General features: G+C 43.0%; 1 protein-coding gene across 4 annotated transcripts in view; it reads left to right on the top strand.

Moving 5' to 3' along the window:
• Positions 1-20,574, top strand: part of lmo3 (LIM domain only 3) — a 47,831-nt gene extending 27,257 nt beyond the window's left edge. For all 4 annotated transcript variants that reach the window (XM_053863405.1, XM_053863404.1, XM_053863406.1 and 1 more), the window contains 2 exons: positions 8,213-8,338; positions 19,137-20,574. In XM_053863405.1, the coding sequence (XP_053719380.1) occupies positions 8,213-8,338; positions 19,137-19,242 (232 nt within the window). In that variant the 3' untranslated portion in view covers positions 19,243-20,574. The remainder of the gene's footprint in view (positions 1-8,212; positions 8,339-19,136) is intronic.
• Positions 20,575-22,633: the final 2,059 nt, after the last annotated feature.

Below are 22,633 nucleotides of genomic sequence, written 5' to 3'. Positions count from 1 at the left end.
CAGCGTTATTTTAACTATGAGGTTGTGGTTCTCCACTGACAATTGTGGAAAAGTGTCACTATGGATGGAGAAGTCAATATTTTGAGTTGAAAGCACGTCTGTCTAGAAAACTGGTTGGGTTTAACAAGCCGAATAGAAGTTCTTTCATACTTTTTATATTATGAAAACCTCAAACTTGTCTCTACTTCTTGTAATCATGTCTGTTTTACTACAACAAAGCAAACACCCTGAATGAGTCTGTTAGATGTCAAGACTTCACACTATCATCATCCTTTCTCAGGACAAACGGTCTTAATGCTGTGCCACTGCTTTGTTAAGCAGTTTTGGTGGCTAAAACTGCAGACAACTGATTTTCTTATTTTACATAGTATGTTGGACTTTGGGATTCATTTTATATATAAAGTCAGTAAGAAAGAAAGGCTTCGAAATCCAACTCTAAAAAAGCCAGTGACTCAGGCTCTATGTTGAAAGGGATGTAATGCCATAACTAACTGGGTTTTTGTCATAAATGAAGAAGGAAACGCTTTCAAAATAACTTCAAATCCTTTGTGATTGTTTGAAGATTAGATGGCAATGTTTGTGCTGGGTGTAATCATTCAATTTTCTGCTGCATATGCACTTCACTGGGCTGGGGCGAAAAGCAGAGGACACCGCGAGCCACCCTTACATTACAGGACACAGACTGACAGCAAACTCATAAACTCTCACCTGAGGACAATGTTGAGTCCCAGATCAATCTTTGCATGGTTTTGGATTGTGGGAGGAAACAGGAGTATCTAGAAAGGCCACAAAGAAAGAAACTAGATTTAAATTTTCCAACAGATTCCAATTTTCAAGGCATCCAGAAAAAAATGTTATTAGTAGTAGTAGCAGTAGTAGTTATGTAGTAATAGTAGTAGTGTTTTCATAATAATTAAAAAAATGTTTCTTCCAGAAAAAGTGAACATTCATCATCAGTTGTTTTTGGCACCAGGTCATTTTGAAGAGTGCGTTATGAAGTATTTGGCCCCCCGCGGGGCCCAGATGTGCGCTTGGATGTGCTCTTCTCGATGCCAGCCCACCTGCTACAGTGAGCCCGGTGCCAGGCTTGTGGCTCACTCACTCTGCTATTATCTGCACCAAACACGCACGGTCCCACGAGTCATTGCTCTTCACAGCTAATTTAACTAATCTCAACTGGAGGGGTAGGTCCAAAAAAAATAATCCGCTCCGGCGACTGAACACACATACATTTTAAGTCAAAATTAAAATGCCAGTGTAGTTTCAGGTTGCGCTGGAATGCTGTGTTGGTGTGGAGCCATGGATGGATGTATGGATGGATGGATGGATGAATGGATGCATGGATGGATCAATGGATTGATAATCTTACAAATACTCCACATTGAAAGAGAAAACGCTTCTGGGCAGTGCATCGATGTGCACAATGGCTTGATGGTTGGATGGATATGGAGGTGACAGGTGTGAAGAAGAAGTGTATTTGGATAGCGGTGGTATGTATAATGGATGGATGGGTGGATGTTGGAGCAGAAATCAAGTGGTGGCTATGGGATGGATGAATACAATGGATTTGATCTCAATGAAGAGCTGACAGTAAAGTAGGTAAAGAGACCGAAGGTGGAATCATTATACAGACGCATTCGTTATTCAACTGATGCAAAAATGGACGTGCAATAATAACCTCCTGCTCTGTGAAGGACATCATTGTGTCTTTAAGAACCACTGCGTCATCACGGCGAACGGCTACATCTGTCGGCTACAGAAGGGAAATGTCACACAGGTGATGTCTCAGTGTGTCTTGCTGGCTGTTTTGGACAAAATATCTCATTTAACATCATTGATATTATTATTATTATGACGCACCAAAGAGATCTGTCAAGCTGTATTGACCTAATTTAAGTAGGTTGACTGTGGGTTGGGTTTCGCAGCTCTCCACTTGTTTTACTGCTGCCTTTGCCACTTTTGGCCCTTTTTTTTGACACTTTGGCGATGAAATATAGACCTGACCCACTTCATGAAAGTACGTTTACTGTGACCAGCAGTTCCAAAACAGCTGTGGCTTTAATAGTCATAATTGAATTGTGTTGTATTTACCGTGGAAATAAATATCTTGCCAGCATTTCGGCTCATTCTTGACCGCACACCATCCAGAGGTTAAGTTAAATAGTCTTTCTTGAAACTGCACTTTACCAGGATCCATCTTAACACACGCTGGATGCCTCTACAGGTGCAATGGTGTATGCGGTGATGGAAGTCTGCGCCTCACCAGGGTTAAATGACATTGCCGTCAGTGACCCGCCGTCTCGCCCCATAGTGGCATTCCTTCCCTGCTTTTTTCAAACAAAACAGAGCCCCCCACTCTTGACCCCTCCTTCAGGAAGCGTGACCCCTCTCATCAGGACAATTAAGCAGCGGGTGGAAACAGACCCTCCAGTATGTGCAACCCTCCTTCAGACGTAATCACTCGTGATTACTGGTGCCCAGTTTGACCCCTTAGCATTTTCAAATTACACGTGAAAAGCCCAATTTAATTACAGGAAATTTGGATCCGCGCATTCGTGGGCGTCCGACGTCGATGGCGCGGTAATTGCTGGATGTGTAAGGTGAGTTGCGGTATTGTGGGGTTAATGGCAGCCGAGCTTTACCAAGCACAACGTGACAATTATTGGCAGCTCGCAGAGCTTTTAGCATCAATATGCCATCCCATTATACCGCAGGCTGAGTTGGAAGCAGGACAGAAACACTCACATTTCCGTTCAAACCTATTGCTGAGCTTTAAGAAACCGTTAATGTAGACACGTAACTAACCTTAAGCATTTAAAACTCTGCTTTAGTGTTGCCTAAGTGCGGCCGTGACATTCAGGGTCACCCAGCTTCTTTGTCCCGAGTGGTATGAAAAACAATGTCATGCTATAGATTGGATCAACTACATTTTAAAGACTGCAGTTGCTCATCATTTTTATCGAAACAGAAGCCTGGCGAGTCGCGAAACAACAGACTGATGCTGTTACTGAATGGACAGCGTGTGCCCAGTTGGACTAATGAGAGTCTACAAGCGCTGCAGGTCCAGCTGAAGCCCGGACAAGTTTGAAGATTTCCGGACTTGTCGACTTATTAGTGAGAGTGGAGCTGCCCCAAAGCACGTATAAAATACCGCCTCTTACCGAGAAGATACATCTGGAGCAGACGCTTCACGAGGCGTTCAGAATTCTTATGAATGACCTAAACTAAGCCAGCAAGAGAAGCACTGAAAAAAAAAAGTCTTTGCTTCGGTACCAAACACAGCGCAAAGCTGGTTTGCAAGGATTAGACAAGGACAGTCCTGTTCAAACTTTGGGATGGACTGTGAGAGCGAGACTTAACTCACGCTCTCCCACTTGTCTGATACGGAATAATATACTCAAACCCATCTCCCATCCTTCCATCCATATATTCCAGACTAACATATATCATTTCAACACTCCAGTAATCACTCGGGAGTCGTCGGATTCTGACATCATTTAGACTGTCAACGCTGCAAGAATCCGCTCGCATGACACCACTAGCGAAGAGCATGGGGGTCTGACTCCAGACTCCGATTGCTTTTTGGGGTCCACTGGGCTAAAGCCTTGTGGAATAATTTAATTGGTGTCTGTTTTCCTCTCATCAAATAGGTACCACTGAGCCGTACCAGGCTGCCATACACTGGGAACGCGTTTAGGTGTTGAGCTGCCTCTGTTCTCTTTCAAATTCAGATTTACGCAAGAGCATGAATTTTAATTTCATGTTGCACCTTCGGCCTCTTTAAATATACATGCTATCTTGTCAGCCATGGATATGAAGCGAGCGTGGAGCCCACTGCTTTACATGTGCTTTCTGTTTTGTGTTAGTGGCCCGTCCAGATCCGCCAGACAGCCTCGCCGCTGTCACCCGGTGAGGAATGTATATATTTATCAGTAATTATATTCCTGTGCTAAAAGCATGGAGACTCAAGGTCTGGTAGTTACACACAAGGCCTCTAAAGCCGTCATCCTGTGATTGTGTTGAAGCCCGTGCCTTTGAATTCATTACAAGCCAAACCGCGCTTAATTTGCCTCCTCCCTCGAGAGCCATTAGCGTCTGTGGCATCAAACTGGCGGAGCGGCGAAAGACGAGTGGCAGGTACGCGCCATCCATCTTCCCTCCCCACAGGGTGAGGCAGTCTTCCCTCCGTCCTGCTGGTTTGAAGAGTGCTCGCCACACAAGGGCCAACTGAGCTCAACTTGGCCGGTGCAGACACCAACAGTCTCCGCAGACTATTATCAGCCACTCCGTCTATTTAGATCAGCTTCTCTAAGCCCAGAGCCGCTGATGGCGAAGTCGCGGTTGGTCACCGGGGGAGGGGGATTGTTTTCCGTCAGCATGGATACTTCAATCCGGAGTGTGATTAGCGCTTCTTTATTGAAATATAAAGATATCTACGCTCCAGAGTCACATTTTTTTCATTAACATTATTGTCACTTCTGCAACCAAACGGTTTCAAGTGTTATGAAGTGTGAAGTCATTGAAAATCATTAGGTGTTTGTCCCCATAGATGCTTCATTTAAATGCAAATTTGAAGTATGCTTACTTTACTGCGTTTATAACTGCTTTTAATCAGGGTATCCTCCAATGCATTTAATTTCAATTATGCAGAGGGGGTATTCTGATCGTTTTTTTGGCTTTTTTTATGCTGTAAAGGCAGCAAATGTGTTGTATTTGTCATCTTCTTTTATTTTTTTCCTCTTGTTGAGAATTAATATCTTATCTGTACATATGAATACATCTGTTTTGTCATTGTTACTTAAATTTAAGTCATTTTATATACATCTTTCTCTTTCTATTTCTATTATAGTAGATTCAGTAGACCAGAAGTGCAAATATAATCCATATCAAGTAGTTGAAAGTTACATGTTTACACTGTAATAAAGTCAAGGAAATAGCATTAGTCTTGCTCTACAGCTATTTTGTTATTTAATTTGAAAACTCACATTCATATGGGGGACACCGTGTACACTTCATGAGTCCATGGCAAGGGAGTATGAATACATATCCTATGAGCTACATTTTGAGACAACTACTCCTAGTAAGGCTATAGAGTAACGTTCTTATCGGTGTTCAAACTAAATTCATTTTCCTGTCCTGTGGTTTCAACCAAAACTAAGCAGTAGTTTATTCGTTCATTCCTTTATTTATTTGCTGGGCTCAACACTAGATAATAACAATATCAGTCATAGAAGTAACAATAGTGGCTCAAAGGTATTACACATCACAGAGTGTGACATGGTCATTCTCATGTTTTAAGTTTAAAAGCAAGTCAATTTCAATGCAAGAAGAAAGAAGCGAGTTGTGGGTGAACGTTGTTTAACTGAAGAGGGCTTCAATTGTCAACTGCATTTCGGGTTGTTACATCCTCTCCTATGTTCCCAGAGTTGGTCTTATTCAGGCGTTGTGGTTTCACTTCACCTCAGCAGTAATCAGCCTCTCAGGAACATAGTGGTCTTACTCATTGGTTCAAGTAGCAGACCGGCACACTCACCGACAGTGTTCAGCCTCAGACACAAGGACTTCCATCAAGCCTCTCTCGGTGCTGTGACGGTCCTTTTAAACAGTCGGGGCCACCTGAAATTTGCCGGAGATGAGGGAAGAGCATGGACAGACACGCTTGCAGAGAAACAGAGCAGGGTTTTGATTCAACTTGACAGGCACAATGCTTAAAGCCTTACTTTTTTTTTACACAAAAACTTTCCATCATTTATTATCGAGACCCTTAAGAACATAAAAAAAATCCAGATATTGTTGCGGATGTTCAGGCTGGTGGGGTCAGAGGCAACTCATAAGCCCAGATACAAAGGGGAGTAGTGGTTTCACTCAAATACTCATCATCGTGTTCTAAATGTAGAAAGTATTTTGCTGAATGACATGGGCCAAATGTTTTAGGGCTGAGCTCAGTTCTAGTGGCTGGCGTCACCTATGCTGATGTTGGGGTTGACAGGAAGTTTAACAGTGACCACACAATTCAAGGTGACTATTGTGTGACAATGGTTATTTCACCGGGATTTGAACCCTTGACCTTCATTACACAAGTGAGATTTGTTGCCTCGTTGTGCAGCAGAGTAGCTGTCGATCTGAAGTGGAAGATGAGTCTCGGTTGTCCAGCTTGAGATCCTGGCCAGAGCTGTTCCTTGTGAAGGAAGAGGTTGTTGACAGAAACGGAGACAGATCGCTGTTGTTGTGCTTCTTTTATGAGATGAATCCAGCTCTTTCCTTTATAGTCTCTGGCGTGGGTGTCGGTCTTCTTATGTGTGTGATATCGCAGGAGAATCGCAGGTGCGACTAGCGAAAGGCCTTGACTCAGAGAATCGTTGGAAATCCATTTCGTATAACCATTTTATATTTGACGTTGACTGACGTCATGTTTTCTTCAGCTGCTAACAGCTTTCTAACAATTTTTTAAAGGTGCATGTATCATTTTTGATCACCAATGAAGTATCAATCATAGTTTTGTGGAGGAAACTGCATCCTCTTTATTACATCCTGTTTGTGGGGCAGTGAAAAAGTACCCATCCTCACAACCACAATCCTTTTCAACCAATTCTACCAAATAGCAGACTCGAATCTGCTGCATATGAAGCACATTTATGTATTAACTCACAATAAATTCAGTAACAGCACTTGCAAAACCTGCCACTTTTTGCCACTCATGATACTGTCTCAACTGTTTTTGTAATAGAAATGAACAGGAACATTGCTGTTGTTTGTCTCAACTTGTACATATAAGATACGATTTTTTTTTCACCAGCTGCCACTGAAAATGATCGCACCTGTGGCCGCAAAGCTGTTTTTCTGTGTAATCATACTGATGTCATATTTTAATGTCCCTCGATGTCCACTCACTTGGAGTGGCAGGATTATAGATGTTGGATGCGTTGGATCAGGAGGAACACACAGGAGGAGCCAACAGGGTCTCTATTCTGCATGACATTGTGTGATACTAACACTAACCGATAACTTGCAGAGAGGAGACGTCACATTACTGCATCCAAAACACATTCCAACACTCACCCAAGTACACTTTCACTCCAATAGCACTAAACATTAGGGTGGACTGGAGCACTACCAATGTCAGAAACTCACTCAGCCTTGATGCAAAGCCTGAAATACACACGTAGTCATTTTAACATAAGACTGAACGATCTCTGAAGAAAATACCCCGGCAGTGTCAATGACTGAACCCACACAGACTCTTGGTTTACTCTGGTGAAGTTGTCTTTCGGCGTTGGAGCAAAACATAGACGAACACCGCAGAGGTATCTAAATTTAGAGGCCTCAGTGTGACTGGCATAATTCTTTTAATTAAGCCCGGCATTAATCCACAGCGTTGGCCCCTCTTTGTTTTCACCTCGCCTGCATGTTACAAGTCATATCCTTCATTGTCTGAAGGTGTGTTGACAGTGGCCCTTAATTCTGTAGGTATTCATGAGGGCACAATCTATCTGCTTCCGTTGCCTGTGGGAAACATACTTTCTGAAGGTTAATAAACAAGGCTGCATATCCCCGGCCCTTAGATCATTCATCAGATTGTGATCTCTTACAGACTCTGAGAGTGGCATGCCGGTTTATCATTTTAACAACGACGGCTAAAAGTGCCTGAAGAAGTCCGCCTAATAGGTTATTTTGTTATATGATTTCCTTATCAGATATTTTTTTTTCTCCCCCTCGCTGGCCTGGTCTCGGTCGTTGTGTAGTAACAGCCCTGAATCCCTAATGAATACTCGCATTAATGTCCCCGGAGCAGGCGAGGAAATAATGGGATCCTCTCTGGGCAGTGGTGGAAGCTATGGCCCATCTATTTCCGTGGCACAAGCTGCGGCCCCGCTATTTCTTTTTTTTAACAATCCACGATGACCAGGACTTGTACAGCCTATTTTCCATGAGTGATTCAGATGCTCAGTGGCTCATGTTTGCCGGTTTACTCTAAATCTCTCTGACAGCTGTCAGTCCAAGAGACACCAGATGCAGGCGCGTTGGTCTGTTCATTTGTATTTCTAGAGTGGAACAACGTGAGGTAATGATGTGCTGGACTTCATGAGGTAATCGTGTCTATCTCAGGTGCAGAACACTCCTGAATCCCACCAACCTTACCTTTGAGAAATGACAAAGTCACTCCTTTAAAACAGGTGTTGGTCTTGACTTCGACTTGTCTTTGCTTCGTCAGGTTGTTTGGTGTAACGGGGAACTGCGCAGCATGCAGCAAGCTTATTCCAGCCTTCGAGATGGTCATGAGGGCCAAGGAGAACGTCTACCATCTGGACTGTTTTGCGTGTCAACTCTGCAATCAAAGGTGAGTCTCTGAACCCACACCTGCACTTTTGCGGAAAGTTTAAGGCGCAAATATTCCCTGAAAACCAACGGAAAACCTGTGGAAAATCTAAGAACGGCGGCATCCTGAACACACAGTTAGCATTTAGCATAGGTTTGTTAGCATGATCAATTCAACTTTACTGAATAAGATAGAAAATACTCCATAAAAGAAACACCAACACTAAATAATTTTGAAAACATATTTTTTGAAAGCAACTTTTATAGTTTATCTGTTACAATTGGAAGGGTGTAAATTAAAAGCTAATATTGTCAACTGTAGTCGACGCCATTCCGTCTTTATTCAGCTTTACATGAGCGATTAATATTTTTATTTTCATGTTCTTGTTGTGTTGGTGATCAAAGCCCAACTTGCCACAAATGGCGAGTGGGCCAAATGCACGTGCTGAACTGGGTTTACGGGATCAATGCAATTAGTGCAGGTGCTGATCTTAAACGGACCCAATTTCGTGGCTTCTAAAACTTGGTGGTAGAAATCAAGAATCCAGACACCGCAGGCTACAGTCGGAGGACCTGGTTACGCACAATTAGCACTGGGTTATTGTCTTGCCATTTCAGCCAGCTGCACTAGACAGCACATCCTAATGGAAGAAGTCAGCTAATCTTCGTCAGCCGGGCCCAGGCAGCCCAACTCTGCTCCCACACATTAAAACCCACTTAAGCGCGGGCAAATCTTTCTTTTTACATTAGGGCGGCTGATGAACTGTTGAATAAAATCGACGTCGGTGCGTTCGGCGCGGTCCGCCGTGGCTCCGCAGGCTGCCTTCAGATGCCCATCACAATTTCACCAGTGCCTGGACAAGATTTATGGTGCGGCACTGGCTTCAATTTAGGCTGCTCTTCAGCTTTTGTTTTCCATTTTCTTTAGCCTCACACTTTTGTAGCTGTTACGGGGAGGCCAAATGTAAAGTATCATTTTATGAGAATAGATTTACATGGCAGAAGAACTTTGTAGCCTGATGAATACAAAAATGACTTTGTGGTCAGTGTATATAATGAAGTGTTATTATTATTATCATGATTTTTTCCCCCAAAGCTATGGTGTAGGTTCTTCAAGTGGAGTTTGCCTGTATGGGTTTTAGGGAATTCTGATGAAAACACACATTTTGGCTAAGTGACACTATCAGTTTCATTGTAAGCATTTATTTATTTCCCTTTTTCCATGTTCATAAATGCCAGAATTTGCAACCAAATGTTTTTAGTTGCTGTTAAAATACCACAACCCTACAGGGTTTACGCCAGGATTTTTTGAAACTTTTATAGAATTGGTGACAATAAAAACACCCTTTTTTTTTTTTACATGAGAAGTAAATCTCTCTCCATTCAGCAGTGGCCTGTCTCTTTATCTGTCCTGCTGGAATATGTGACTCCTGAATTCTGCTAGCAATGGACTTAAGTCATTATGACATTTTTTTTTCTCTGGATTTTTCTGTTAAAAAGATGATGTCCACTTCCAACTGAACTCAGTTTTAAGCCTCAGTCATTCTACTTCAAAGTAGCGCTTAAAGAAGGACCAGGAATATTGACAATACGCTCATACCATCATTCTCGGAACTTGCGTGCTTTCTGGGTGGAAACCATAAAACAACGTACCCATTGGGTGAGCGATACATTAAGGGATTAATGTATTTTATACCTCTGTTGGGAAATATTGTCTGTGTTTGGCATCTAAATAGGATCATGTCTGTGATAATCTTGAGTTTCAGTAGCGGTCACTAAAATGTTGTTGGTTGAAAGTGTATAAAAAACAATAAATTATTGCTACAAAATTGTGGAAAGAACACCAATATTACAAAAGAATGCATGCTTCGAGTTTCAAGCTTAACATTATGATGCGACCTTTTCTTCCATGAGGCATAGATGACCATATAAACTGACTCATTGCTTCTTCAAAATGAACAGCTCTTCTTGAAGCCTGGTGTAGGACATGCTTGTCTCCACGCCCATTTGTCTTCTCCAAACTTTAACTGTTTCAAAGTCATGTTTGGTGGATGTGAGGCATTAGTGATAAATCTTCTGATTAATTATGAAAATTAATTACTGACTGTCTTTCAAAACTTCTTCAATGCCTGGGGAGGATTTCTTAGCAATGGCCAAAACATAATTAAATCTGGACTTGATGAGGTTTTCGCAACATTCACGTCCTGATGAATAGAATGACCTTTCCGCAGTTTTAAGTCCCAGATCCATCAGGAGATCTGACTTAGGATTCCCTGAATAGTTTCTCAGGGTGGTGGAAAATGGGCTGCTGTCCTTTGTCTAGCATACCGATCCGCCGGCCTGTTCATCCACGGCATCTCTGTCCCCTCTCATTTCCCGCTCTCAAGCAAACATGAAAGCCCCCATCGACCCCCAAACTCCCCACAGACCCTTCAATAAAGCAATCTAATCCATCTCGCAAATGGCCCAGAGATTTCTCTGTGGAACATCGTCGGAAAATGTGAAATCTGATAAACAGAGCAGGCGATTGCAGGGTCAGTCGGGGTCAGGCGGTGTAATTATCCCTCGCTCCTTCGGGTCAGCGGCGGCGCACATTGCCGTTTGAAGGTTGAATTGCTACACTGGCGTGTGAGCGGAGTCCCACCACTGGCACACATAAACACTTACTCCGGCTCACCACATAGCCATCCACATCGTGAGCTGCTCGGAGGGGCCCTCTACCAAATGGCAAGGGTCTTTGCTGCACCTTCTCGGAGGAGGCCAGGACCTTGTCCAATGAAAGGATTTGAAATTCTCATATAATTCCCATTGTACAGGTTTTTAAAGTAATGCAACTTAGCAGCTCACATGATGGAGGTAAAGGTAAATCCAAATGAGGACTGACAACTTTTCATCACAGACTTCTCCGACTGTACTGACCATGGCTTTGCGGACGGCCGTTTCTTAAGTGGTTGGCACATTAGTCAAGCGTCGAAATGTGAGCCAGGTAGCTCAGAGTCGACATGTAACCCTGATCATGACCAGCGACTTCTTCTCTGTACCTTATCATCACCATCACTCCACCGCCTGTTGTTAGACAGAACAATTGGGAAAGGCGCAACGCTTATCTTACTTTCGCATCGAGCAGAAAGCAAATGCTTAACTCCAAAAGTCAAGTGAACAGAAAAAATGATGACAGATTTGTCAAGTCAATTCAGTGACACACTGCTGCCACCAAACGTGGCTAATGTATTAAAACTGAGCGTCTCATGGCCCTCACTGCCCAAAGGTGTAAAACAAAAAAGCTTTTAGCGGCCCTCTAGGAGGCGCCCTCGGCCCGACCATGGTCCTCGGCCCTATGGTTAAGAAGCACTGCATTAAGCAACATGCACTGATGCACTTGAAATTAGTTTTGAGTTACAACCGTATTCATTACCAGTTCTTATCGCCACATAAAAAGACTGACAGGAACCGATTGGGAGATCGGGCTTCAAGTTTTTCTACAGTTTCTAGAGTTTGATTTATCACCTACAAGAGCCAAATCTCCTATGAATAAAAGTTTAAGGTGTTGTTTAAGTGCTTTAATACAACAAACAGAGCATAAAAACAGACTTTGATATATTCATATACCTTCATATTTTTTTCACCCCCAATAGAAGGTCTTGTCAGTATTGTTAAAACTTGATGTCTCTGACTCTGAAGACTCTATATTTTGAGGAAATAATTTTTTATTATGCACATAGTCTCTGAGTCCAACAGATCCCCCAAATCTCCAATTAAATTAAACAAAGTAGAGTTCACACTGAGTCGCTATTGTGCTTCAGTACACAGAGTTTGGCAGCGTCGCCGTTTTTGTTCACTCGAATCGGACACAAAGCAACCAAGTCACAATCGAATAAAACTGATCAAAGATATTTTCCGTGAAACACTGCACAATCCAAAGTTCATCAGTTGCTGCACTCAGGCCTACAAAGCACAGGCAACTGGAGGCCAGTGATTATTCTGATTCCATCATGCACTTTTCTTTACGACTCTAATGGTCGTGGTCATGCTAAGGGCCAGTTGGTAAGTGGTAGGCCAATTAGCAGAGCACAGCCAAGTGCTGGGCCGGCCAGTGAACTTAGACACGTCTCCTCTGCCATCATGACCTGCGACCGCTTCTTTGTTCTTAGTCGCCATCACCATCAAATTGGCAGCGGTCTCTCTCTTGCCACGGAAAAGCCATCGAGAGCCGTAGCGGCTCCAGTAATAAGATAAATGGAAAAACCTCACCAGTTATCTTACTTTTGTATCTGCCAGAGTGAAAGCCTTTTCTATTTTCCCCCTAGTTTTTCCTCTCCGTGCATGACTTTGAAACGGTATCAAGCTGAGAAGAATGAATAGCTCCTGTCTCTGGCCTATCAGTGAAAAATATAGGAGCCATCATCGGCTTAGATTGCTCATGTCTGCGCCCAACGTGGCCTTTCTCTGTTAAACTGGACATAAATCTACTTACGTGACCTTCCCACTGGCTGGACTTGTTATTTTCCTCTTACCTGAGCTGGAAAGGGGAAGCATCACTACTGTTCTGGGGGAGTAGTGGTGTTGTTGGTTAGTGTAGAGGTGCTGGGAATAAGGAAGGAGATATGAGCCTGGATCCAGCAAGCAGTTAGCCACAGATCAGCCCTGGGGGACAGCTAATCGATGGCGCTGTCGTCCAGCCTCATCATCTGGCCGGGCCTGGCCCAATTTCCCCCTGATGAGCTGGAGGCCACAGTCTTTGGAGGCTGGAGTCGAGGGGAGCGCCGAGGAGCAGGACGGGTGACAGTGCAAGGGAAGGTCAGCGCTGATAAGGGGGGAGACTCCATGCTAGACCCTCACAAGGAGAGATTGACGCCAATTGGGTTCAGCAGAGCTAAGCTTAGCCACGGGTGCCTTGTATGTCACGAGTTGGGCTTGTTAGACAGCAGCCTAATAGGCAATAAGGGACACAGTTGTCACTTTGTGTATGATTGGTGACGAGAACTGCACAGCCTGTGCATCCGACCTACCCGACTACACAATCTCTAATCCAGAGCCGTCGCCAGCATCGCAGTTTAATGTAAAAAGATGACAAATTACAAACAAATAATTGACAACTTTGCTTCATCTTGTGTTTTCTGTCCAGTGTAAACAATCGCAAGCCCTTAAATTCATCGGGGACCTCATCCGTCAGGGTTTTTAGGAATGTCGAGGAGGGTTGATGTGTTGTGTTCTTGTTAGTCAAACAATGTATTGTGACAAAAATAGAGTACACGCCGGAGGGCGAGCACAGTTGCACACAACTGTGAGGCCAAATTGCAAAACCAGCACTGAGACTATCGACGTATAATTAGTTTTCCAGGAGAAGGATTACCGTCGAAGAGAAGGTTAAACAGAGAAAGCCACCTGAAGACGACGTTGGTTCCGGTTGTTCTTTCAAGGAAAAGATGACATTTGTGGACAGACAAAACCGAAAGTTACACAGTCAGTGGAAGATAAATAAGGGTGCTCACTGTCGATGCTGTGAGTGGGTTTGATGGTGGAAATTTGAGAGAGGATGTGGTTCTTTCCCAGCTTCTCTTTCGCTCACAAGCTTTGTGCAGGTGCCCAGTCTGAGTTGGGTGAGCGTAATGAGTTGTGCAACATGGGCTTGTCAGCGACGACTGGATCCCACACAACACTGTAGTTGGGTTTCCATTGCCATACTTAGTCTAGTGGGTCTCAACTGACTGGAGCCCACCATCAATGATAAAAGAGCCAAATCAATATTTACACAGAACTTGTTTAATAAGCGACTTGAATTTAATAAACTGTACACCAATGTAATTATAGTTCAATACAATAAAAGGAGTCATATTATTATTATTATTATTTCTTTTTCCCCCGCTGACCCACTGAATGATGACCCAGCTGTGGCGTCGATGACTGAAATAAAACGACGAGCCGCCTCTCCAACTGATGGTCACCGTTGCCCTTTATTGCAGCCTTATCGTTTAACACAATAGATGGAAGGTGACTCACCGTAAGAGCTGAAACAACGTATCGAAACATTTAACACACATATAATGGTGTCCTGTCTCGTAAGCAAAGTTAGCAATGTTTGTTAAGAAATCAAACCGAACCCAAACGTACCAAAACAAAATGTTCCACTGGGGCTCTCTGTCACTATGAAGTTGAAATAAAATATGTCACATTACAAAGGAAATCATATACAAACCTTAGCCTTATTCAGTCAAACGCCAAGTAACTCATAACTATGATAACTGTTGCCATAAGCTCGAAGTGCGCATCACTGAAAATACTTCCGGAATAGCCTTTCAAATTAAAATAAGAATCCTCAACAGACACCCAATTCAGATGACTATTGGTCCAACATTGAATCTGTTACACCAGCAGGTGTCATTGGTCTAGTCCACCAATAACAGGCCAAAGAAGGGACCCACGCTAAAACTGTACAACACGCACCAACCAAAACAATAAAACCCACTCTCCTAGTTCAGTTCAAGTTGAATCTGGAAATGTGAGCTCAGTTAAAGGAGACTGTGGCTCCTGAAAGGGAGAAAGTGATTAATAATGATGCAGAATAATCGCCCTTTACCACAAAGTGCTACCATTTTCTCAACACGTTCCCTCAAGAAAAACTCATCTGCTGCACGTCCTTGTACGACTGCCGCGTGATTGCCCAGAAGCAATCTGCCAGAGAAGATTTACAATACGCAGTTAGCGCTAAGCATCCTTTTCATAGGGCCAAGTGTTTGTGAACCTGAGCGCATCCTAACAGTAATTAGATTTGGTGCGCTTTCGACTATTTTCCCTCTTTGACAATCGCACTGTTTCTTCATTTGAGGAGAAAGTGACTACTCTAGTTAACACGGGCCTCCGAGGCAAATAGCTGGCGTCGCAATACATCTTTCAAGTGCGCGCGCCGGTGGAAGCCATTCTTTCTCTTCCTCCTACAACAAGAGGTCTCTGAAGACTCATTAGTCACAGTCACCTCTAAGTAAAGGAAGGAAGATGGAGGGAAGAAAGCCACGGCAGGAGAGGGAGTCAAGGAGGACTGAGCAGGAATCATTAAAATGACACGTGCATATCAAAACCCATGAAACGAGCCAAATTGTTAATGATGTCTTATCCTCCTGTGGCCTCGGTGAGCAACACCAAAAACAGTCGTGCGGGGTGCGAATGAAGAATGAATTCTCACAAGTAAGTTTAGGCGTGAAATGTCATTTACGTCGATGGAAGTTTTTAGATAGAAGCCCAGTCATCCTGGAGATGCTCAAAGCACAACTGTGGCTGCTCCACACTGGGAGACACCATGGTGAGGTGGCGCAGGGGTGTAGTCAGGATGCTTCCTGGATGCCTCCTTAGTAAGGTGTTCTGTCCAAGTGGGAGGATGCGCGGGGCAGACCCGGGGCTCACTGGACAAAGCACATCCCTTGCTTTTAGCCCTGTAAAGCTCGGTACCCTGTGACCTGTCCAGGCAAGAAAAGCAGCAGATGATGAATGCAAACTGAAATGTAGATCCTCCTCCAAATGGTAATAGCTTTGAGGCCTGTTGTTGTTGTTTTCCAGTAAAGATAGCTTGTTTGCCTGAAGACATAAACATCGTCCTCGTCCAGTCTCCCTGCGTCCAGCGCATGTCGTTCTCGTCCTCATAAATCCGCAGCAATTAGAATTAAATTTAGCCGCGCTTGCTCAACATCTCCCAGTCTTTGCCCACATCTTGGATCGTTTAGACAATTTTAATAGAGTGGGTGTTGTGCTCATTAGCAAGGCCTCCTCCAGTTAAGAGGGAATAAATAGCTCTTTTTGTGAGAAGGATAACTAATGAGACTGTAATTTGCCTTTTTTTTTCCCCCAAACTAAAACAGCACATCCACAAGAACACTCTCGTATATCATTTGCTCCGAGAGGTCGAACCTCATACTCTCAACAGTCATATTTCTGCAACAACATGAGGCGGGTGGGGTGGGGGAATTCAGCTAGCTACGTTCCATATACACTTCCGGCCTCTCATATTTTCACTTTTCTCTCTAAGAAAAGTGATAAAAAACATATTTTGGGTCAAACTTCGGCCTCAAACACAAGTACACGAGGCGTCCAAGTGCCGGTCACTGATAAATTATTGCTGGACGCTGGGTGGAGAGACGATCTATTTCACCGCAGCAGGTTGTTATTGATATTTGCATTGTGATTGCTTTCTGACCAAGATGTCAATATTCCGGTCATTTCATCGAGCTAATGTTTGGGTTCAAAATTGACTCGAGAAAATCGAGGTGTCTGACCCACACTGATAGTCATTGCTTGGTCTGTTGAAAACTGATAATACATTGATTTAGCAATGATACAGAGCACAACTGAGCTACCACCGATTATTAATGATTTATTTTCATCAAAGAATATCTCATTTGAAGTTGTATTTTATCTCTTTTTTTTAAAAATAAAACGCTAATTTAGAATGTTGTGTTTTTCTATATTTCTATGGGTTTTTTATGTTTTCAGCAAACATGCTTCTTGCCTTGTGAGGTACTTCTGGATTCACTTTGTTCTTTGTTCTCCCTCGTTTAGTGTTACTTTATTTTTTACCTTGCTTTTTTTTGGGGGGGGGTGTTTGTTTTTGTTTTCTTTTTTATTTGTCAAATATCTTGTTTTTTTGTTGTTTCGTGCTGATGATTCTGCACAAAACAATGTTTTTACTAAGGATTATCTTAAAATGTAACATTCTCGACATTGACTAAAAATACTGTATATTTAGTTGTCTGTAGTTGACATATGTCCATTTCTAAAAATATATTTTCATATTAAACCTTTTCAAACTAGTTATGCAACTTTGAAAAATGTTTATGTTGCGTGTTGTCTATCTCTTGATACTTTATTATTATTATTATTATTATTATATTACTATTAATAATAATAACGGTGATAATAATAATTTCTTTTTTAATATTATTTGTAACTTTTTAAAGTACTCTTACGTACTAAGTACATATTTTATTATGTATGTTTAAATATTTATTTAAATACACCAGTCACACTCATAATACATAAATAAATAAAATAAAATAAATGAGGAAATAATATTTATCTTGCATTTCTCATCCGATGATATTCTGCTCAACATATCTTGTCAGTCATTTCCTCTCTGCATGCCGAATCACCTCTTGTTTTTTTGTGAAATGACTTCAATAGAACCAGGTAAAACATCAGGTGAGCTCTTGTGAAAACGGAGTGACCCCCCTGAACTGAATTGTTTTGGTGAAGAAAGGGGAAATAGTGTGTTTCACAAGCTCTGTCATTAGACACGGCTGTGATGGGCCCCGGAGTAATATCCTCATCATAATTGGTACACAGATGTCACATATGCTGTTGACATTTCACAGAGCGGAAACAATTTGGCTGCGCGGAGTAAGTGCACGTCGGGGAAAAATGCTGGGAGGGGGAGGAGGCCATTGGGAGAGAGGGAGAGGAGAAGCCGAGCTGGGAGTGGACACGGTGTCACTAAATGCAGACAGTAATGGATTCAAGGAGATAATGCGCCATTGAAGCAGGACATTTTCACTAAAGTGGATGACACTATTACCGCAAACGCACATTTGTGTCTCTTTAATCACTGAATCAAACAGTCGACATGTGGAATGGAAGTCTGGCCGGAAGTCTGTATTAAAAAGCCATTTTCCCAAAGTGTCAATTCACAGTCTGCTCGCTTCATGAGGCTTTATCGAGAGTCCAACAGTTTAAGCTGACCATGTTGTCTCTGGCAGTGTGGTGATTTAAATCCAAGACTTTTATTCAACCAGAAGCATTCAAGTATGTGGGGCCTTGCCCATGGCCCCCCAAAGGTCACTGGCCTATCTCTGGCACTTCAGATCCAAGCATCCACCCATCGACCTACTCAACTACTCTCCACATCTAAACTTGTTTTCCTGTCAGTCAACTGTCCAACTATCAATGTGACCAATTGTCCTCAAGCATCAAAACTGCTCACCTGCTCATCAACCTATCTTGCTTTCTTTCACTTCCAAATCTGACGATGAGCTACCAAAGGATGTTCAGAGCACATTTATATTGCAAACCAATACTGTATTTAAATCCTGCATGTTTCACCCACTTGAATGCAAAGAAATGTTGCTCTAGCTTTAAATGGAGGCTACAAACGTCCCCAACTGGTCAGGTGCTCCTGGCAACACTGGCGGCGTCACCGCCGCGACTGGAACGCTCCGCCTTGTAGACACCGCCGCTGTTGCTCAACAACCTTGTTCAACCTTAACGCTGAGTGAGATAAGCTCCGACCCTCAGGAGCAAACGTGGTCGCTGTTCTGATGCAACAGACGCAATCTCTAGTGGCGTCGCGCTTGAAAGGTCATTTCGAACCGTGTCCTCTCCTGGTCGGCACTAGGAAGGTTACAGATACAAGTGGAGATAGTTGTGAGGTCCTTCGGAACAATGCTTAATATAAACACAAACTGAAAAGATACCTGGAGTTTAACTTACCAACCAAGTAGATGGTTGTTCAACTGTGTTTAAAGGATAAAAATGGACTTGGAGTCTCACTTGATTGTTTACATATCAATAAAAAATGGTGTTGTTGACTTTGTATCCTTGAATGGCGCGCTTGAAAGAGAGCACTGTGAATTGAGGGTTCCACCGAGGACACTGCGTTTCACCGCCTCAAAAACAATAGAAGTGGTAGAAGTTACTTTGCTGCAGAAGGCGGCACTAACTGGGGTAATCAAGGTAGAAAGTTAGCGCGGCGCCGGCGCAACCTGCTAGCCTACAGCTCCGTATTAATGACTCGGGCTTTGATGCTCATCTAAAGTGCTCCTCCCTCTGTCTCTTTGCAGGTTTTGTGTGGGCGACAAGTTTTTCCTGAAGAACAACATGATCCTGTGCCAGACAGACTACGAAGAGGGGCTGATGAAGGAGGGCTACGCTCCCCAGGTCCGCTGACCCTCGTGGGCAAACAGGCAGCGGCGGAGGAGTGGGAGGAAGAGAGGGACTGAACGGAGGGCTCACAATCACAAACGGCCTCCTGGAGCAGCTCTCGCCCCCCATGTGTAAATAAGGAGGAAAAGCTGGGGAGGAAAGAGACTCTACTGTACAGAATAGCCATAGAGACTGCAGCGTGGCCGGGACCCTCCTCACAACAGACGATAAAAAAGAAAAAAAAAAGGGTCCACTTGTTTGTGTGTGAATGACGGGTCCTTCTGAAGAAACACTTTTTTTACCAACGTCGGAATCCAGCTGATCGACAACTTCTACTTGAATATAAAGTCCTCGTCAATCACCGCGACTCTTGCGCAGGAGGTCATCAGCGTACATCAGAATAAGAGCCACAAAGTCAAAGAAGGGTTTTCTTCGATCGCTCATCCAGTAGTGTAGAAACAGTCCATGGGAATGAGGTTTGATTTGAAACAATCAATTCAATGTTATTTATTTGTTTCGTTAAATCAATGTTAAAGCACAGACATCTCGGCGGAACGGACAGACTCTTACTTGAGAGGAATTTCCATGTTTAACCTGTACTTTCATGGTGTTTCTCCACGTGCTCCGGTTTCCTCCCACGAGAATCAATTAATCCAAGTTATGGTTTGATGTTAGTATCCTGGGATGGAGTGCTGACTTCACCAAAATGTGGAAAAGAATGGACGCGTTTCCCAGAGGCCGGAACCATGAGAAACTTGGAGAAGCAGTTTATTGTGAAGTTTAATCACGTAAGACAAAACCGTTATTCAGAGGCTTAGTTCACAGCCACAATGTGTCAAATAAAAATGTTCGACTCAGCCACTAAAATAACTGGATCACCCACTAACTAACAAGTAACTTTCTAGACCGTCATTGAACTTAAATGCATTCCTTCGGCGAGTCTTTCCAGCAGTGTGGCAGGCGTTGTGTGACTCGGCACTATTTATTAAAGCTAGCTTATGGAGATGTGTTTGAGAAGTGTATACATTTTTGTACACTATTTATTTTAACTGTCTATTGTCCTAAATCTGGCTTTCCTTTCAATTCTGGTACTTGAATTCCAATCAACGATGTCCCAGGGTGTGACTTAGACATTTTTTGCTGTCTGTATTTTCTGCATCACTTTCAAAAAGTACTGAATAAGTAAATAAAAACATTTGTAAATGAGGGTGTACATAAAAATGGAATATTCTTTTTCGTTGCTTGCTATTGTATATGGTTTCTTTTTACGTGTCATCCAGCATGAGATGTTTATTTTTAGGACAACGCCTGTAAATAATGGAATTGTAATAATTTTAAGCACAAATGTAATACAGTTTTATTGTGTTACGACTGGCGTCTTGTCTTCACCCATCACCCGCCCCCGCAGACTTTTTTCCCAAGTTGTTTCTACCAAATGTCAGAGGAGATTTATATCCGAAGAAAGTTTACACGTTCACACTCATTTATGTTGTGCCGTGTTTGCTGAAGCAACTAAGGTTAAGTATCTAGCTCAAGGGCACAGTATTAGATGCAAACCAGCCACCCGAAAGAGCTGGCTCCGTGTCTATTACCCCGGCCAGCCGAGCATGCTGCAGCCCATGATATATGATTGATCTGGAGCGCAATCATTTTCTTACTTTCTTGTCTCTGCTGCTCCAAGATACACACTTTTGTCTTCCGGCCTTGCCTTCATGCGAGTGCATAAACTGTAGATATGAATTTAAATACTTGTGATTGCACCCTCTTTCAGTCATTCAAACATTCTTTGTATCGCATGTTACATGTCACATGTTACATATAAATTTGCACGAGAGGCAATAACCAAGACTGTGGCAAATATAAACAGTGTTGGAGAGACGCCTATTTAAATCACAGATTTAAAATAAACAACCTGCATGTAGGAGCTAGAACAGACCATTCAGGATGAACAGATGAGATCAGAAGCCACGACAGAATGACCACGAGTCTGATGCCACCACGTCCAAGGGAAAAGTTGGACGTGTTTAAATTAAACCTTTATCACAACTTTTCAAGAACTCTGAAGTGACATTGTTTTGGTTCTGACAAACCGAAAACAAACAGGACAGGACAAAACTGAGAGGATGGAAATAGAAAGACCTGTTCTGCCACGACAGTTTGGACTGGGGACAATTTTGTTGAGTATCATCAGCGTAAATGTGAAGGAAAAAAGAATGTGTGTATGAATTAGCCAAGAGTGAAAAGAGTAGAGGGCCAAGTGTTGACTCTTGTGGCACCATGATTCAGAGACTGGTCTGATATACCCACATGTTGAAGGGTTAAGATCAGGATTTTGGTGGTTTACCGTTATAAACAGAGGCAAGAGGGACAGATTTTCTGGTCGTCTGAGGCTCTTCTGTAATGCAAGTTGGCCAGTTCCTATGGGATGGCCTGCCTTGAAGCTTGAACTGGTGTGGCTCAAGAAGGTCGTCGCAGTGAAGATAAGCCGGAACTCACCAGTGCTTTGGTGAGAAGAGACAGGGAGACTGGTCTGTAGCTCTAAAATTCAGATGAATCAGTATTCTTCTGTTGCTCGGCAGGGAGGTTTGGGAAGTGACCAGTTTAGAAACATATGTGGATGAGATGGGGGGGGAAAGGGAAGAAAGTCAGGGACATTATGCACCAAATGGAAAGAGGTTAAAGGGTGCCAGTGATTGGCTGGGCAGAGAACGTACATTAGCAAAAGCCAAATAAAGACATTTTAAAGTCCTTATTAAAACAATGCCCATAGAACACAAGAGAAACCAAGTTTTTCAGAATTACAGTGGAATAAAGCACTGGTGAGTGTCCTGAAAGTGGAAAAGACCATATGTTTGATATGCCAAAACAACTCAGATGATAAAGAGCTGAACTCAAAGTGCTACATCGATCTTCAAAGTGACACTCATTTCTGTGGCTTCTATATTTCCCTCGCATTTACTTTCACTCATTGTCTATATTTGTCTGGGAAACATCACACCTCCCGAAATGGGTTGCTGTACACTCAAACCCCGCGTCTGTATTTTCTGAACAACTCCAGACTTTAGCCGTTTGAAGGAGGCCTCACCAAAATCAGTAGATACAATGTTGAAAAACTCCTCTTTCAAAGGAGATTGCACACGTTGTCCTCACTTTTCTCTTTTTTCGAAAACACCACAGACTTTTATGTCGGTTGTAGGTGTGGATTTTCTATTTTCGTATATGTCAAAGATGGAAGAAGAGGAGAAAAAGAAAGCCGCGGCTTCATTTATACTCCGCCGCCAGCAGCCTTCAAGACGGGCGCTAGCGACCCGCTCGCGGGTTGTTTCAACTAATTACCTGGATTTCAATTTGGAATCATCTGGAATGTCGAGGTAAAACATTTGGATTAAAGTTATGGCGCTAATTAGAGAGGTGC

The sequence above is a fragment of the Synchiropus splendidus genome, chromosome 4 (assembly GCF_027744825.2).
Source record: "Synchiropus splendidus isolate RoL2022-P1 chromosome 4, RoL_Sspl_1.0, whole genome shotgun sequence".
Lineage (NCBI taxonomy): Eukaryota > Metazoa > Chordata > Actinopteri > Syngnathiformes > Callionymidae > Synchiropus > Synchiropus splendidus.
The sequence above is the reverse complement of the archived record's forward strand: the minus strand, read 5'-3'. Positions and strand labels throughout refer to the sequence as shown.